The 20,048-nt window shown below is 38.7% G+C and overlaps 1 protein-coding gene across 5 annotated transcripts in view; it reads right to left on the reverse strand.

The window, feature by feature from the left end:
• The window catches only part of vps13b (vacuolar protein sorting 13 homolog B), a 312,384-nt gene that overhangs the window by 153,222 nt on the left and 139,114 nt on the right, over nucleotides 1-20,048 (reverse strand). For 4 of the 5 annotated variants that reach the window (XM_008432898.3, XM_081617077.1, XM_081617076.1 and 1 more), the window contains exons 26-31: nucleotides 16,117-16,288; nucleotides 12,940-13,054; nucleotides 9,515-9,656; nucleotides 7,739-8,011; nucleotides 7,334-7,490; nucleotides 6,119-6,230 (exon numbers count right to left, since the gene is read on the reverse strand). In XM_008432898.3, coding sequence (XP_008431120.2) covers nucleotides 6,119-6,230; nucleotides 7,334-7,490; nucleotides 7,739-8,011; nucleotides 9,515-9,656; nucleotides 12,940-13,054; nucleotides 16,117-16,288 — 971 coding nt within the window. Of the gene's footprint in view, nucleotides 1-6,118; nucleotides 6,231-7,333; nucleotides 7,491-7,738; nucleotides 8,012-9,514; nucleotides 9,657-10,410; nucleotides 10,478-12,939; nucleotides 13,055-16,116; nucleotides 16,289-20,048 lie in introns of all 5 variants that reach the window. The other variant, XM_008432900.3, reaches the window with a different exon arrangement.

The raw sequence follows: 20,048 nt of genomic DNA on the forward strand, positions 1-20,048 counted from the left end.
GTCCACACCTCCAGCATGCAATCTCCATAGCCGAGGGTCCAGACCCTAGTTTAGCACAAGGAGCTGGTTTTTACCAGGCTAAAACCATACCAGATCGTCCACAATACTTAACAGTGGGCATGAGGTGCTATTCCACCTATTCATCCTATGTTTTTGACAGAATCATCTCGAGTGTCTGTTGCTGAAAAGCTCAGGCTAAGTCTCATCTGACCAAAGAGAATTTGGGAGTTTGAAAGCAAAGGCGTTTTCAACATTAATCCAAAAATATCCACATGGAATGAAAAAAGAGGTCTAATGGTTGTCATAGAGACTTGGTATAAAATTAAATATGGGTCATGGTGTAGTTTACTGGCCACAGCTAAAGGAAACAGGCCTGTGTTTGATGTGATGCATTTACACCCCTGGAAGACATGAAGACATTGATTCCTAATTGGAAGGTCACAGACACAAACGGAAAGAAAAAAGTGTAAAGAAGAATGCTCTACCAATGTGGAAACTCAGTGTCACTGCTCCACTAGGTTCACTGCTGTGCTCAATAAACTGAAAATAAATTTCTCAAAATAGTTTGGAACTAAACCTCCAGAATTCTGTTAATATTTAAGAAAAATATTATGACTGCTGTGCATTCCTGAAAATAACCACAACTGGGAAATTGGAGTACAGAAAAGAGACACGACTAACAGAAAAATGTTTAAATTCATAAATAGGACAACCAGAAAAAATATGAGTTCAGATTATATTCTAAAGAGGAACGGTTTGGTGGAAACTAAAGAAGAAAAAAAAAGTGGGGAAGAAAATTATGCATAACCAACAGTGCATATTTTTAAAAGTGTTCATTGAAATACCAGCATCTCATTACCGTAAGTTCTGCTGATATTGCAACTTTTGGAACCGTTACTGTGGAAACCCGTCGATATGAACACATCAAAACAAAAACAACTATATTTTGTGGCAGAGGGGTGTGCTCTCAGTCTCTCCGAGGGAGAGCATGGGATGGAATCTGAGGCTGTGTCATGTAGGTGTGGGGATGCTGGGAAATGTGCAGCGTAATTTTAGACAAGCTTTTAGAAACACGCACAGACACATGGAAGCAAGCGGTCACAAAAATTGCTCATAGTCTGAACTTAAAGGAGAGGTTCACAGACAAAAATACAGGACTTACTGAGAAACATTACTTGAACTTAACCACAATTTGCCTGTCACAAATGAATAAAATAATACTCATTAAAATGAATGTTTCGTCAACATAATTACCAGTGACTTTATAAAGTGCACCTGTTCAATTGTTCTATACAAATTAGCAATCACCCACTCTCACTATAGTATTCCATTGCATTTAGGCATATGTGCTGAAAATGAAGAATTGGAATAAAAAAAATAAATATTAAATATATTTGAAACATCCTAAAAATCTATGTTTTGATAATTTCACACGGACACATGCTGTTCTGCTGTGACAATTTTTATTGTTAATAGGTTACAATAAATGGTTATATTTATATTTAGGGTGATAGAAGAAGAGATAAAGACTCAATAGGCCATGCTTTTTTATCAAACAAATGTAACAATAAATCCAGTTAGTTTAGCACAACAGCTTGATGTCAACAGTAACTTCTGAGGGTGGATGAAGCAGGTTTGATGAATGAAACAACTATCAATACCTGCAGACAGAATGGTGACTCTGAGGGTCTTTACAGATTTCCAACAAGCATAGAAAAAAAAAAAGCTGCTTAACGATCCCGACATACTTTAGGAAATGAATCATGTGTTGGTAGACGTCTACATTCCCAGCTCACTCGTCTGTGAGAAGTTTGGCTTTATTTAAGCTAGTGTTGAAAAAAATATTCATAAAGAACACAGACAAAGTTTTGGATTATCAACAGGCACTCAGGCACGAACAGTGATTTTTAGATTAGTCGCTCTATATATACTGTTCAGACTCCAGTAACCAATGGAAATAGACAAACTCTGGTGCTGCAACCGATCTCAAGACGGATATAAGCAAAACCCTGATGACTGGTAACTTTTATTGAAAATATCTGAGAACGAATTTCTGATATAGAAATAAATTTGACTGTACATTTTTTGGTTAAGACGTACAAATGCATTTGACCATGACACATTAAACCAGCAGAACTGCAGGTTACACAAGAAGAAAAAAAAAGCTTCGGAATGTCTGGAGCAGAACATGTTTATCCACTTACTCAACTAATCAGACTGTTATCTGATAGAGCCCTCCATTACTAACAAATTTGTGAGCTGTAGCTCATACATTTAAAATCCTGCGTTTGAAGCCCTACTTTGAATGCGGAATAGTTATTAGTGTCACATGGAATACTTCATACTGCTAATCTCCACACATAACCATATTTTAGGCTTACCAAATATAGTTTAAAATTGATATAACATCCAGTTATATAGATGAAAATCACTTGTTGAAGTCAAAGAAGGCAGGCAGGCTCAAAACGATAGAAAGGAAACAATATTTCAGATTACCATTACTTTTAAATAAAATATACTCAAGAGCAACTCTAAACACACAACATGTCAAACATTCAAGCAGAAGAACACATCAGGAGCTGTTCCTGTCAACTAAGAACAAAACATTAAAATTTAAAATGTTTAAAATTTAGGCATGGTTAGTAAAATTAAAACAGGCTCAGATAACATATCTGGGGGCTTAAGTAGCACATGTTTCAACAATTTTAAAATGGTAAACTTTGTGTTTTAATTCAGTTTGTTTACAGAGTAAATCTGAATGGTGTTCATTTGAGTTTTGGGGGATGGAAAAACTCACAACTGATTGACATACCGGCTTTGTTTGGCTACTCAAACACTTTTGATAATGGTAATATATCTGTGGGACAGAGAATTTGCCTCTTATGATGCCATTGTTCAGTTGTACAAATTCTCCGGAGTTCCAGTCTCCAGAGATGACAACATCCACCAGAAAGAGAAAGTGAAAAAGTGCACAGAACAGGACTATGTATATGATTGGAGGCATTGAGGGCTGCAGGAATACTCTTCAGTTTATCATGGGGTGAGTGACTGAACTTTTGTTTTTAGGAAATTGCTATGATACATAGCACTACAGAATGTTTTGTGAAGTGCATTCAAGACTTGCAACACATTATGACGGATTTGAAAGGCCTTGTGGTACATCGCACACTTAAGACTGCTCCGCTGCACCATGTACTGTGTGAGATATGATGGTGATCAGGCGGGTCTTGCGTGAGCAGTGGTGCACACCATACTGACTATCTGCAACTAGTAGCTGTAACCCAAAATAAAAGTTACTAATGTTGGGTTTCCTTGTTTAACTTGTATTTAGGCTTTAATTCCACTACAGCTCAACGTTTACAGACAACTACATGACAAAGGCTCACAAGACAAAAGCTTACAACTTCATTATAAAATGGGACAAAAGCTGAACACTTCAAAAAACATATTTTTCGATTAACTGAGAAATTGTCACTTTATTCACTAAAATGAAACAAGTCTTTAACTGAGCAAACATGGAAATGCAGACATGAGCACTTTCGTTCTTTTGTATTTGAAAGACAATTTGAAAAATAATTCAATCATTGTGACTATGGACACCCAGTTCCTACACACTATTTCAAAGAATGGTTCCCATTTAAAAAGAGCGGGGAGTAAAATATGAGATATAAAAGAGGCCCAAACCACAAAAAAGCGAGGGCTGAGAGAATGCTGGACATTTCCCAGGCTGCTGCTCGTGTACTTCAAGAATGCCCCCTTTTTCTTTTCAAGACAGAAAAATGATTTCAGCTGTATAAATTGACAGCGGCCTTGTAACTGAAGATAAGAGAGGAAAAGAGGGCAAGATTGCAGTGCTGTCATAACTTCTGGTCAGTATAGTCATATCCCAGCCAAGCAGGCAGGTTTTAGCCTCTTTGATGAAGTCTTTTAACTCCTAATGATAAATGCATATTGCATTTTGAACGTGCCAGGCCTAGAACTGGATGTACACGTTTTTGCATGTGTCTGAAATAGTGTAAGTGAAATTATATCTTCATATACTCCATTAAAGTGTTTACATATGTCTGCTATTTTAGCCTTTGCTGCTCTCCCATCTCAGCGTTCGTCTCCTCGGGTGGCATAACAGTAAATCTTGGTTTTAGACACTGTGAGGCAATAATTTTTTGAACAGCAGACAATAAAAGCATAGCTGCGCAAATGAGTCATTTAATTATAACAGCGGAGGTAATTAGCGGTGGACTTTAAAAGGAACTGCAACAAATGGCTATTGGGACGCGGACATGTTTCTTGCTACAGTGACAGTTGGTTAAAGACAGTAAACACACATCGGTTTGTATGATTACAGACTTTCTTTATGACTTTCTATAGGCAAACTGGGGGAGAACAAGCTGCAGAATTTAGCACATATAGAGTACACAAAAGTGTGCTTGGCTCGACAGTCAACATGTTTCTGATCTTGGGGTTATCAATCATGGGATTCAGAAGTGCTATCATCCAGGATTGGAGGCAAGATGCAAAAAGGGAAGAAGGTGAGGATAATGCCTGGTTAGAAGTGGAAGAAAGAACATAGGAAGTGGTTGAGCATAATTCCTGGGTTTCACTGCAGTGCAAAAAGTGGTGACTGTTGGCTTCTGTATGAAGAGGTTACAGGGATGACTCGGCATTGGTGCTTTTGTACACATAGACAAGCTTGTGACTATTGTTATGATGTGACTTTGTATATGTATTTTTGGTGTTCTGCATGCACAGTTGTGAATCTATAGCTAGAAATATGAACATTACTGCATTTTGATGTGCATGTTATGTGTGTGTAAATGTGCTGCATGGTAAAGTGTGTCTGTTTAGACCAGGGTGGAGCATTGTGTGACGCGATCAATGTGTAAGCAGATGTGGGCACCACGGCCACAAAGCTGCATGTCCTCTAACTACCAGAGGCAGAACACTGTTACGCAGCAAAGACTGAAATTACATGGATGGTCTTAATGGTTTTTCAACTGAAAGTCTGAGAAAAACTGCAGATTATTTTCCATGCCACAGATCATCATTTATCATCTGACAAGATAACAACAACATAGCCAGGAAGTGAGTGACGAAGACGAAGTGCAATTCCCATGGATACCGAGCTTCTTAAAGCCACAGTTAGCTGTACCGGCTAACAGAAAAACAAACAACAATATCAGTGCAGACAGGGGGAATCGAGCTGGATTTCTGTCAATCCAGCATAGACTGTTTCGGGCTTTCCAACACACCAGTGAGTCAGACCGCCTCTCGCTTTGCCCCCCTCCTCTACATTTCTGTCCACTTTACTTGTTCTTTTTCTCCATCTCACTTGCATCTGCACAAAGCATTAGGCACCACTTTTATCTCCCTCATTACATGTGTTTGCCAGCTTCATATCTGCCCAACTGCTACCTCCTTCACACACACGCATGCATACACTCTGTGGGGCTGTGGTTTTGAGGCAGCTATGACACAATCCAGATTCTTGCTGCCTATAGCAGGAAAATGTGTTTTGCACTAAAGTATTTTCCTCTAAAGTCCAGATTTTCCTTGCCCTACAGCTTTGATCCACATGGCACAGGGGGATGAGGGGTTGTGTCAACAGTGTTGTGTTTCAGTTGGCGGGCCTGCCAGACCCCCACGGCTCTCTCTCATTGCTTTGTCATGGCAGGGGCACAGATACCACCATGAGGTGCAATTATACTTTGCATCCTACACTTTCCCAAGAGCCCGGCGGACATTCCCAAAGGGACACAGGAGTGCCCAAATGATGGGACTTGCAAAAGATATACCTAAAATAGTTGCATGCCTTAATGCTTAAAAATACACAGAGGCATCTTTAATGAATTAGCTGTGGTGGTTAGGAACAGCCAGTTCTAGCTGTGTGCGACTTCAAAGCTAAGTATAATCGAGCTGCATTTGAATTGAGCAACAAAAGGAGATGTTGGAGATAGCAGCTGAAATATGCAACAAGCAGGAAGGGTGAGTTAGTGATAAATCTGTAAACCTTTGTCCACTAAATGTGTTTGTGTCAACTCCTTGGTGTTTCGACGGTGCTTTTACAGCAGTAAATATCTGCTAGAACATGAAATCGTAAATTTATCAGAGTTTGTCTTACTGATAGATATCTTTTCGCAGCACAGTGCGGGTCAGCGGGTTGTCAGCCTGTGGAGCCATGTTGAGGGAACCCAGCTTTAACACGAGGGTGTCTTCCTTCTTCTCACTGGACTCTGCAAGGATACATTCACATGAAAAATCAAACATAAACTGTATAGAAAACAAGTTAATGAGTGCACCTTTTAAACTACAGCTACCTAAATAGTTGTATTTCATTTGTCAAGAAGGAAAACAGTCACAATCTTAGAAGAGCCAAATTTTGCACAGATTCATTTATTAATACATAAGATTTGTCAAACATTCTCCATTGGTAACATACAATGAGACGGACAGTCCATCCAGTGTTTTTGTGTAAATTCACACAAAATCAACAGATGCATGCATTTGTTCATACTAAAACAAAATTGTGAGTTTATTATATATTTTTCGCAAAAATGCTCAAAACCGTTGGATTTCAGTGACTGATAACTCTCTCCTGCTGGTGGCAGTATTGGTTACGTCTACACTGCTGTCTAATTGATGCTAAGTTATAGTTTGTGATCAATATGGGAAGTAACAGAAAGTCATAAGTAAGCACAAACATTGCAAAGTTCTTTGCAAATACATATAATGTAGCACCACAAAATCAGTGATTTTGATAGCAAAAAAATGATAAAAAATAACAGCAAAGCCCTGAAGGGATTGATCAATGTGAAAAGATGTTCAATATAATTTAATTTAGTATTTAACAAATGCTAGACAGCTATTAATAGTTTAACAGTCTTTGAATGGATTTTTATCAATACATTCTGGCACAACACAAATGTTGAGGATATTCATGATCTTGATGTAAACCCAAAATGAAAATAAGTTCGACACCCCTGCTCTATCAGTTTTATCATTATCACAAAGAAAAATAAGAATTGAAAGTTTATTTGTTTTCACGTGAGCTCCACTGATTTTGAGACATAAAACACAGCATGACAGTCAGAAAAAAAAGTCAGGTTAGTGGGCTATGGTTTGTAAAAAACACAAAAATTGTAAAAACTCTACAAAAAAATCTTGCAGGTGTAAGAATAACTACTAATTGTACAGGATCTGTTAGCTTTAGCGGACCCAATACTGCTCGTCTTGGCTATAAAATGTTAAATAAAATCAAGAAAGCTAATTTTATTGTATGTATGCTATATTACTATGTCGTTGTTTCTATGTGTGAATCAAGAAATAAAAGTGAGACCTGAAGCTGTGTTTCTGTCTTGCGTGCCATGGCAGAAGACTCGGATCACACTGGTGTTGATGTAAATGAGAGGCAAACACCTGGACGTCAACGTGTGGCTCCGCATTGGCTGACCTGCAGACTTCCCTCGCTCTCTGTAGCGCCTGGGAACTGTAGTCTGAAGAGACATGAAGCCACAGCAATACACAGCAAACAGAAGGTCACAGTTATGATGCGTTTTAGATAAAAAATACAACAGATGAAGTAAATCACCAGTACAGTGTGTAATACACCAACTACTATGTAACATTATATTCATTGTCTCCCTTATATAATTTCGTCCAGCAGTGATAAGCATTTATACAAGATGAAAAATAATCTGGTTCTTGCTTCCATTGAGAAAATGTCTCCCCAACATGCACAAACCTGAAATACCCCTGCTACAGTAGCCAGCAAGGGACAAAACAAAACCACATCAAAGGGTTGTGCCGTCAGCAGGATCTCCCTCAGGTACTGAGGCGAGCTGTCTGCCAGCGGGTCGCCGGCCGTCCTCTGGCTCGGAGTGGTCATGCTGCTGCGTGACGGCCGCTCCGGGCGTGAGGTCAACTTGTGCCGGACGTTTTTGGTCACAGCTTGGGTGTAGGTGATTGAAAGGAAACCATGCTGCTGATGAGAACCTTCCAGGATTTTAGCTGCCATCTGATGTGAGACAGGACAGATCAGTCTGACAATAGACACGACCACACAGGGCAACGCAAGTCCAGTAACTGTTCTGTATGATTCTGGCTCAAATTCTTGGATGAGGATTCAATTTTGATTTATTTTTCCCCCTTTTTCTGCAAACGGAGATTTCAACATATTTAGTCACATCCAGAATGATTTTAGAAAATTAATGATATAGGATTTTAAAAAGCTCTGTAAAATGTATCACAATGCATTTTACATTTTATTTCTTAGCTTTTGTTATTCAGAAAACAGATTTGACCTCATCCAAAGACCTCAGCCTTATATCATGAGACGGTCTAAAAAGAAAGCCAAGCTGAAGCTACTGATGAGGAAGGCTTAGAGAACAAATTTCACCTTTAGTAAAATAATTTAGAAAGAAGCAGGAAATCAGTCCACATTAAAACCATCAGATTCTAGGAACTTTTTTTTATTTCTCTCTCTATTTTTTACACATTGTAAAAGCCAATATTAAGTAAAAATACTAAAGATACCTAAAAAGTTTTTAAAAATCTGGAAATATGTCTTGATTAAAAGTCTGGTGGATTGATTTAAGACATCTAGGTAAGCAAAAACACCCAGCAACAGTGGACCTTATTGTTTTTTAACAATTCTGTTGCACTTCTTAGTAAGATGGTTTATGAAATTTGAAGCACCAAAGGGCATAAATATTTTCATTGAAGTTAGAGATGTCCATTCCAGTCCCATGTACTAAAGACCCTGAATAAACTCAAACCCAGTACCCACTGTGGGTCTACTGCTGTTAGAGAAAAATGGAGCCACACCCAGAGCGAGACGCACAAACAGGTTTTGTGTGGCCAATATTAGTAATTATGGTGTATGTGTTTTCATGTGCACAGCTTGTAAATTTTTAATAGTGTCTGTCAACAAGATTTTGAAGATTCAATAGCAGTTTTCAGCTAAGAATTAACTTCTTTATTTTTATTTTTACAAAGTAAAAGAGCCAGAGAGGCTACATGTCTCTCTGGCTGCACGCTTTAAGTGACGCATAGTCAGAACATGGCAGCAGAGGATACTGAGGAAAGTTCTGGTTAGGTCAAAGTATGGGCAGACGTCTAGAAAAAGAAGAATAGAAGATTCTACAGTTCCTACACTGATGGTGATAAATACCTTGTAATACTGATGAAATCTTTTGCAGAGTATTTTACGGCACTAAGCGAACAACATGGCAGTGATTTTAATAACTTTAATAAAGCATCATCCTTCAGGCTGGCTGGTCTACGCCTATTAAATGAGTCAGATCAGTATCAGGGACAGAAAAATAATAATAGGAGCATCTCTACTCAGTGATGATTTCTTATGGTTACTAAAAGGATCATTTCTTTTGAAGTGATAATTGCCTAAAATTTATGAAAGGATCAAAGAGAAGATTCTTGACCCACTGTTGATGGATGTTAAACAAAGTTCACAAAATAGAAAAAAAAAATTAAATAAAGGAAAAGGAAGCCGGATTCTTACAGGAGGGGAAAAGCCAGAGAAGTGGCTGAAAGAGCCTTGCTTGCTGACGGGTCGAACCAACACAGTGCGTCTGTTCAGCTTGTCAGTGCAAGAGAGGACCACTCCTCCACAGCTGCCCGATGTCCGAACACCCTCCTCCATACTGGAGGCCAGGAGAGCGGAGGACATGACACACACAAACAAGGCAGATCCAGAAAGAGAAAAACATAGAAGACAGACATGGATTCAGATCGAGTAGAAAAGGAGGAAAACACAAAATTAAAAAAAAAGAAGCCAGACACATACTTTATTATCTAAATAGTTTCAGTAAAAATCACAAAAGAAGTCAATTGATTAAACCCAAAGAAAGTTATTGAGGTTGATTCGGTTGAAATATTGAGTTATTGAGTTATGGTCTTATAGTACACCTCAACAGAGACTGAAGCAATATGAGCCATATTTCAAGTGAAAATAGAAAAATCACCACAAAATGTTGTGTAAAAATCCTCTGTTATTTCTGAGTGCTTATATAAGACCATCACAAGAATAAAGCTTTATCAAAGAAGAGTGGAAGTCCATGTTCCAGGAGTCTTTAACACACAGAAAATTGGCTTTGACCAGATTATATTGGCTTGAGAATTCAGTCAATCAGTTACTGGAGAGACAGGAGAGGGTTATGTAGCAAACCATCCTAAATCATCTTTTAAGTCATTATTTTGTATAAATTTACATTGTTCAATAAACTACTTGCTTAAGCCTTTTACTATAAGAGCAATGTTCGCTCTTTTTCTTCTTTTCCTGTCTGTCCAGCAACAGAAAAGATGAAGAATCTTAAACAGGAGCAGCAGCGCAGCAGCAGATGGTGTATGAAGAACTAAGGCTTCTATGGCTGCTCTGGGGACACACAGGAACCTCACCACAGCACTCTCCTTGCAATGTAGAATGATTCCATCATATTGCCCAGACTGAAAGCCTTGCCCTGGCCTAGAGAAACATGCAAGACCGATTTCACAATGAGGGATTTTGTGTGGCTGCTCCTGGGGAAGGTAAAAGTCGAGTTAAAGAGAAAAAAAAGTTACAACAGGGTTGCCCAGGTCCAGACCTCGGGAGCTGCTGAAATTAAACTTTTACATGCTTCCCTGAATCAAAATGCTGAATTCATTCACCTGGTATTCAGCCATTCATTTGATTCAGGTGTGGCAACTGGACTTGGGCACCCCTGGGTTACCAGGTTGTACTTTATTTACTGAACCACAAACTGACACAATGCAGGAAGGATCCATTCAGGGTATTTAGATAGTACACAAAACAGGTAGGCATTCAAACGCCGTTGACTGAATATACAATTAAAGCAAGCTGGCTAGCTTAGCCAACCTGTGTGTAGCACTGCATTTATGTAAAAGTATTTTTTTTAATGCCACCATGTGAGTGTATGCGCAATTTTTGCCTATTTAAACATATCTTTGTAACCTCTCCACTCAAAGAGACCAATTTACACAGTTGTGATGTGGAGTTTCTCTGCCAGCCATTCTTCAGGCGCAGCTTTTGGTAGCACAGCTGGAAAACATCAGCTTCACCTAGTATAAGCTGCTTGGAGTGAATAAGGGTGAAGTGTCTCTTTTCTTTGGGGACCCTTTTTGAGTAACTGAATAGTTTAATGAACATCAAAGAGTTGAAAGACACTGTTAAAATAAGGCGAACGGGATCGTCTTTTGAACTTTCCACAAGACAGGAAACATCCCTAAAATATTTAGCACTGAATCACCTCTTTACCTTTCCACTTTCATGTCCTCCTTTGAATCCTATCCAAGTGTCCTCCACACCATCTAAGGTTTCTGCGTCCATCCATTCTGCATTCCTTGTGACCGATCATTTTTCCACCCTTTCTCTCCTCACCCTATTCTGATACAATCACTGATTCAATTATGGACTGGCCTCCCATATTTGCTTGCCCTATGTAATGGTCTATTCATTTTCCAGCAGTGACATAGCTAAGGCCAGAAAATACATTTTATCTGTCAAACTTGATCTAATCTGACCCTTTGTACACAAATAACCTGGGCTGGGTAATGAAATACTGAGCAATTATCTATTCAGAATGATTAATACGGACTCCAGTCACTGGGAGCTGTACAGTGTAAGTGAATGATAGAGATTGGAGTGGGCCAGGAGCCCAGAGATCCTCCACTGTGGCCTGAACATCCATGACTATAACCTGGCATGGATAATGAATTACTTCTGCTTGCCAGATCCGTGGTTGGTAAAAGTGTGTTGAGACCACATTGTTAAATGCACGTTCACTGAAATAACCTAGAAATAAGAAAATTGACTAATTATCTACTTAAGGAGGAATAGAGGTCTAGTAAAAAGATTAGGCCTGGCACCAGCTCAAAAGCAATTGAACACACACCTGTGGAGAACAGAGCGGGATCAAATAATGACCCACAGCGTCGACATACATTAGAACTGTCTGAGCGCTGACATTGTTCTGGCTAAGGTTGAGAACTCCGTGTGAAACATATGCGGTCCTGCAGGGTTACAAATCAAGCTGCAGCCGACACAGGGAGGTCTGTGGGATGCCAGCTAGTCAGTGAGGTTCAAAGCCAAGCAAATGGCCTCAATCACTCTTTGACCTTCGCCGATGCTCCTACGATCCAACTGAAGTGATTTGAAAACCTGGCAAATCTGAACCAATATCTATTATCATATTAGTTGTGAGGGCATCCGTCGTTTATGACGGGGTTCAACAGAGTCACGGCCTCCGACGGTCCAATTCAGTTTTACGGTCTGGCTTGACTAGAGCGAGAGACACTTGGAAACAAAAAGTCAGACACGCAAACACGCAGGGCTACAAATGCAGCCAAACATCCTGCAGTACTCTGCCATTTGATTACTGTGATTGCTACTTCATTATCTTTTCAGAGATGGACGGGGTGAACTATGGGATTCTGAGATCTGGTGTTTAGGAGCGGCAGAGTTGAGGTGGACAGAAAATATGCTCACATTTAGCCAACTTCCCGGCAGACATGTTGACTTTGATGAGTGGGGAACACAGGTGGGTTAACGAGGGCGGTGGTCCACTTCTGTGTTTGTGAAGGTTTGTTGTAGTGAAGGCTGTGATGTAATTTCTTGGTTTTCTATTTTTAAAAACTTTGCAAAACACTTAAAAAAATGTTGAGTGTGTGTAGAAAGCGGAGGAAAAAAGTTAATATAAAACAATTTGGAATGAGGTTGTAACAAAAAATGTGGATAAAAAGTGAAGCACTGTGAATAATACATGAAAATATAATACATAAGGTAAAATAACAGCTTTGAAATATGTCAATCACCAAGTATTCTGACTTGAGGCAAAAGGAAGGTTAAAGTAAATTAGACAAATGTATGAAAAATATATTATTATATATAATATGCCTAAATGTGTTTGCAAGTAGTAAATGGATTCATACCTGCATCGGTAGTGATCAATGTTGAAGCTGCCAACTTTACATTTGATTTTTGTGTACACATCCTGGATATCTACGGATGCACTCAGGTCTTCTAATTCACTGAGGACACAGATTTCTAGAGGGGAAAAAGAAAATCAGAGTTTTAATCTCATCAAAATAAGTATAGGATATAAAAATTTCCCAAAGAATGAGTTGTTAATTATATATCTTATCACTATAAATTCCAAAATTCCTTCAATGACAGACTAACAGCACACACAGCTCAGCTTAGGCTTCTGGAGATTGTTTTTTGTATTTGTTTGTGCAATTACCTGCAAAAGATAAAAACTACATCAGGAATTAACTTTGGCCTGAGTTTATTGATTCAGCAGTTGTCACTTGTTTTAGAACATGTTATTTCTATTTAAATAGTTGTTCTACTGATTGGCACATATTTTTCATTCTCTGTTGGCATTTTAAAAGTTAAGAATTTTTTTTAGGTGAAAATAGGAATTAGTGTGGAGAAATGAGGTGATTGGATTAGTGTAACGTTTAACCAAGTTTTGTTGATGCCTCTATTGAGCTCTGAACACAAGTGTCCACCCACTGCAGAGGCAACACGAGTAACCATCATAGGAGCGCTTTGCTTTGTGATGAACATAGTCTCTGTGCTTAACATTCAAGTCTAATTGTTTCCACTGAGAAAGTCCCACAGACCAGCTGGGGAAAATGGGCTTCATGCATGTGAAACTAAAGATGTGGTACTGATGCTTTGTGGTGAGAAAATATCCCCCACCAGCTTATTATTAATGAAAAACAAAGCTCTTAAAAGTTAGTGTGGATACTGAAAGGATTGAAGTTGTTTCTCTCAGGAACTCATATGGGCTTGACAGAGCAAGATCACTGAAAAAACAACAAAGGTGCTTTCTTAAAACCCATGCAGTTTCAGGATGTCATCATTTCTCTCTGAATGCTTCAGCAGTCTGTCTCTAAGCCTTTGCATAGAATAGGTTAATATTTAATGCATTATGCTATGTGCAGACATAGAACATTTGATGGTTCATTAGCTTTGTTGCCCAGTAAAAACGATACTTAAAGTCATCCAAAAAAGATGCTAATGGTAATGTTATTAATCAAAATTCAATGTTAATTAATGTTCACCTAATATTGATTGTTTTTTGTGCCACAATATAAACTTTAGAAAACATAAAAATGATAACTATTAAACACTCGTGTGCTTAACATGCACTTTAAATGACCCTACATAAATGTGAAAATATTTTATACCATCTAATTTAATTAATTTGTGCTTATAATAATTTAATTATATAATTTAATTAAGGCAACTAATCTGCCTTAATCGTTCATTTTATTTATTTATTCATGTATTTTAATCAGACTCAGTATGTGGTGGTAACACTGATGTGTGATCCAGAATCTACATTTAGCATCTTTCTATCCCACAAGTATGATACTATACTGAAGAATATAAATATATATGAACGTCTACCAGGTTTCTTTCTTACATTTCTCAAACATTAAACCACCGAATAATATTATTTTGTGTTTTTTAGCTTTCCTATCTTGAAAGGTAGAGTAGTTCTGTGCAAAAAAGAACTAAAAGGATTTACTATTTTATTTTATTTTCTTGTGTGTTGTCTATAAAAATTCTCAAAGATAACACCCCAAAAATAATGGTGCACGTGTACAAGATAAGATCCAAATAAAAACTTCAAGTTGTTGCCAAGTAAAACGTATCCATCCCGTCTTTGCATCCTTTAAAACATTTTATGTAAAAGCCCCTTAAGTTTGGTGATCTGCTTGGCAGATGCTAAACATTACAGGCAGCAATTAAAGGTAGATCTAATCTTTCATCCCCCAGTAAATCTTCAGGAGACAAGAGGTGGTTTGCTTGGGATTCATCATCCACCTATTTATTTGCCTTTTCCCTCATCCCAACGTCTTTTCAGCAGCGCTTCCATACTGACTGCAAAATGTTTTCCTAAAAAGTCCAAAGGATCGCTTGATGAAGTTAAATAAGTCATTAAATTATTTTTCAGTCGACCGACTGCTAAATGTTTATAAGCAATGTGTCTTAAACAATATGTACAGCTAAAACATATTTAACAAGATAAAAGAAAACAAAGGAATTACACAGACACATCAAAATAAAAAGTGGACTTATTTCAGTGATCTAAGTAAAAATTGTAAAACTAGTACATACACCAGAATAATATATTTCTAATGTTTATTTTAATTTGAATAAATTTGGTATACAAATAACAAAAACTAAAAAATGATCAGAAAATGTAAATATGTTTTTAACAGCAACCGTCAGAATATTTCACATCATCAGCCTATTTGTCTCACATCTCTTCCTCGGTTTTTTCAGGGTTTTAGGTCAGGTCAGTTTTCTGAAAACACTACAGGAGGTCTTGGTATTTCTGGCATGTTCTGGTATTAATGCGTTACTCTCATATAAACACTTTTTTTCAGAAACGAGAATAGTTGTCCAAGTCATTGTGAGTTACTATGCTCATCATTTTTCTTTGTAAAAAGATATATTTGCCATCTTCTTGTCACAGTGAGTTTCATTACATATGAGACAAGTCCTGTTTTCTGCATGAGGACAGCTCATAAAACCAAGTGCTTTTCTTTTTATAAACATGTTGTGTTTATTTAGGTTAAGTCTAGAAAGCCTATCTTTATTCTTTTAGCAAAAATATTTTCATCAGGAAAGTTTTTAAGTTGAACTTGAAATGTCAGGAGAAAGATTTTTCATGTTACTTTTAAAAATGCACTTCCATTAAAGTTAGTATTTAAAATCAAGTAACGTAACTAAAGCCTGTTACTGTTTAAATAATTAATCTAGTCAGTTATCAGATTACTATACAAGGATAATAACACTGGGTATGTAACATACTATGTAGCACACTTCATAATTTACTGAAAGGCACCTGGAGTATTAATGGTTGCACTGTCAATTCTGCTATTAATTTATCCTGGAACTTGGAAAAAAACACACACACAAAAACAAAACAAACAAGCTTTGAACTTGTTTTTATAGTTTCTACTTTCAACTTATAAGTTTGAATAAAATGGTAAAAGAAAAAAACAGTCTTAAGGTTTAGTATAGAGCAGCTTAATAAAATGGTAAATGTACACAAAATGGGACTAACAAGAATTAGGTCAAGTTACCCGTCTTTCTTGCAGTCGGATCAGCAGCAAAGAGTTGAATTGTGACTTTAGGTAACATCCACTGCATCCAAAGGCTGACCTTCCCACTTGTTCCCTCAATGCTGCTGGTTTTTTGCTCCAGAGTCACGGTGTCTGCAAATGGACCATCATCTCCAGCAGTCACCGAGTCACCCTGTGGAACCAAAACAGGAAGGGATGGGTAAGGCAGTAAACAACCACAAACTGATGGAAAACCATAACGATTCAGTGGCGCCTATGAAAAGGCACAACAGGTGGAGCAAAGCGACAGCTATTACTTATTGACAGACCTATGCAATGAGTTAAAGAGGAAAAGAAAGACATTCCTGTGTTTGTGCTACAGCTGAAAGTCTACTTGAGGGTGTGAGTCCAGCCATGTGCCTGGTGGATGCAGATGTTTGCAAGTGTTGTCTCTGTGCATGTAGCCATAACAAAGCAACCACCAACAATCAAGCCTTTCTGTGTGAAGATGACATCAACGTCTGGTAAGCAGAACTGTACACGGCAGAGGGTAATGTGGGGGATGGAGGGGACCATGGTGCAAGGCTGTCATTGGTGTTAACCCCAAGCTGAGCCACCATCACCCACATGGCCCTTCATTCATTGAAGTACGGCGGGACACACACGTCTTGCGTCCTGGGAGAGAATGGAAGAGAAGAATGGAGGCGGGGGTGGAGGTGTGTGTGTGTGTGTTTGTGCGTGTGTGGGAGAGGTGAAGTGGAAAAGCCAGCAGGATGTGGTGGAAGAGTCGTCTGTAAGCGCTCAACACAATGCTGAGGGTTTGGCAAGACACAGACGACACTGGGGACATTTTATCTCTTTTGCTAAATCTGTTTTTCAAATCCATATCTCTGAAGTGGAAAGCCTGTAAACAAACGGTGTGACCGTGTGCAGCTTCGGCTCTGCAGAGTTTCACTTTTTCCACTGCTTCCCTCATCACAGTGTGGTAATGACAGATCGTGTCATGGTTATTGAGCCTGGCTGTGGTTGGTGCAGAGGTTATCAACCATCTCAATTAGAAATCCCACAGCTGCTAAGGCTGATTACAGTGTCCCTAAAGAGGATCCAGATGAGGAAACTATGTCCCCGTTCCACGGGGTCGGTGAGGGAGGAGGGCCCCCGCACTAATTTGCAAATTTAATTTAATCACACACTTGAGGGTGGCTGAAAGTAGAACACAAAAACAGCGGATGACAACAATATAAAGAAATTAGGGATTATGCGGATTCAAAAATAGACTGGGGACCACAAGACGCTGATGAGAAGCATGTGCTCTGTGTACTAGCCTTACAGTGAAAGAAATGGAATGATAAACAGAGGCCTACATTTAGCTGGAGTCCCATATTAGTTAAGTTATATGTAGGGGAGCTTTTGACAAAAATATATCCTGTGTAAAGTTAAAACCTAACAGAAGCGACGACTAAAAGATTTCTTCAAAGTTTCAATCATAACTATGTGTGTGTGTGTGTGTGTGTGTGTGTGTGTGTGTGTGTGTGTGTGTGTGTGTGTGTGTGTGTGTGTGTGTGTGTGTGTGCGTGTGGGGGTGTGTGTGTGTGTGTGTTTGCGTGTGTGTGCGCGTATGTTCGTGTGTGTCTTCATGGCTCAGTCTGCAATTGCAGTGACAGGTAATGAGTAACATGAAACCAGTAGTAATGCAGTCAGTTGGTCTCAGTGAGATATTCCTGTGTCAGCTACCATTTAGAGACTAATTATTGCTGAAATGGAGTCAAAACAAAAAAGTGTTTGTGTGTGTTGCCTGTAGAAGAGTGTGTGTGAGTGTGGTTAGGGGTGTTTGGTTCACAGTTTGGCCAGTCGTAAGGATTAGGCTCTGTACTGTCATGTGTGGAAACAGGAGCCAGCATTGGCGCTGTGGGAAGTTTTTGACCACAGTGTACTGCCGCGTGGTTACAGTCGAGCATCGGACACCCAACTGCTACAGTTTCCCATCCAGAACAGCTGCTGGCAATTTAAAACAAATTTCTATTCAAACAGGTCAGAGGAAAAGGAAATAATGGGTTTTTGACAGACATCTTGTTTTTTTTATGTTTTAGTGATGAAAAAGAAAGACAACAGAACCATAAAAAAGGTGTATTCAAAATGAACTGCATGTTCAGCTTAAAAACCATTTTAAAAAGATAAGGTTTAGAGTTCATTCAGTAAATTACAACAAAAATGCATATCAGCGCTTAAGATTTTTAGGTGAAGAAAATCAGACCAAAGTAAAAAAAAAAACGCTCCAGACTGATGGTAGTAAGGACCTGATAGATGTGGGATGTTCGAAGGCTGCCCAATTGTGGCCCCAAACAATCGCACACATTCTCAGGAGGAGTTATTTTCCCACACCTCCACAGGCCAAGCTGTAAAGTATACAGTTTAATTCCTGGGCCTCTTTGCTATAAACGGGCTGAGGATCCGGGTTTATTTTCTCTGCAGAGTTTGTCTTTCCTCATCAGAGAGACTCAAACATTGGAAGACAACAGCAGGCCGGGAGGTGTCAAGGAGAGATGGAGGGATACGCTGATTATGAAAGGAACAAATGAGAAGAGAAAGGAAGGGACCAGAGGGAGGATAGGAGAGCATGGAAGAGGGAAAAAGAAGTGTAGGACAGAAGAATAAAAGCAGCAAAGAGACTAGATACAACTCTATAAGTAGCGAAATTAAGAAAAAATATATGATGGTGTTCAGGTAAATAAAACGTGACAAAACAAAGCACATTACATAACAAATTCTAATGTCAATGTACAAAAGTACAAGTTTTGGTTGCCACTACAAGGTAAAAAAATATATTTTTTTTTCATATCTTCAAGATCCTAAAATTGGGTCAGGACAACCATATAGGTATTAATGTCATTCATGACATATCTATTTAATAAAAGATCATCAGTTCTGATAAGCCCAAAGACAAAATGTCTGGTCCTCATGTACAGTACCTAAAGTTTGGCCCAAAACGACTTATATTCATGGCAGATTTATGTTTAAAGTAATCTTTTTATTTTACATGTATATGCCGAGTGGAAGTAATATTAACATTTTGGAAAAGCACTGCCAGAGTTAGACACTTGAGTCTGTGGAAGGAGCTAAAGATTAGGGTGATGGCAAGGAGGCCTTCCATCTTCTGATAACTGCAGTTCATCACCAAGCATGAATCATTAAACTACCAAGTGGAAACAAGCAAAATGCTGGTCAAGATGAAGGGTTTGATTCATGTAAGACCAACAAAGCTTTTATGTTATTATTGAAAAGGGTACAACACTTTTTTTCCCCCAAAGTACAAACAGTGATGGGAGTAAGGCTGCTAAGGAAGAACTGCTGCCACCACTGCTGAGACTTATCAAAACAGCTTCTACAGCCTTGCTCAATCACCAAGACTCCCAGAGGTCTAAACACTTCTACCAGTGTTTGTACTTATGTAAACAGTAACAAGTGGACTGTCAGGGGCCACTCTGCCGTTGTTACTGGCTCTGCTATTCTGCAGGTCTTCCAAGGCGATTGTGAAGAGCTGCCACTTCTGTGGGAGCACAAATGATGCAAGAATACATGGATGTTGATAGCAAAGAATAAAACAGAAACACAGGCGGCCGGTCATATTTTTTCAGCAAAAACACAGCACTTCTAGTTGAGTACAGTACCTTGCATAAGTGCTCATATTTGGAACTTTTTCCACATTTTGTGAATGAGGGACTTCTCAAAATGTTTATCCCTGACAAATCTAAAACAGCACCACATCATGCCCCAAACTAAAGAAACTAGAGAGCAAACTAGAACTGCAAGCAGTTATCGATGGGTTCCAAGCCCCACCCAGCAAGTCGGGCGCGCTTTGAACTGTTTCCACATTTTGTGAGTGTTAAACTTCTTAACAGGTTTAATCCTGCTTAATCTAAAAAAGCAATACATCATGTCCCATTCTAAAGAAA

The sequence above is a fragment of the Poecilia reticulata genome, chromosome 16, assembly GCF_904066995.2.
Source record: "Poecilia reticulata chromosome 16, P_reticulata-male-v2, whole genome shotgun sequence".
In the NCBI taxonomy this organism is placed as follows: domain Eukaryota; kingdom Metazoa; phylum Chordata; class Actinopteri; order Cyprinodontiformes; family Poeciliidae; genus Poecilia; species Poecilia reticulata.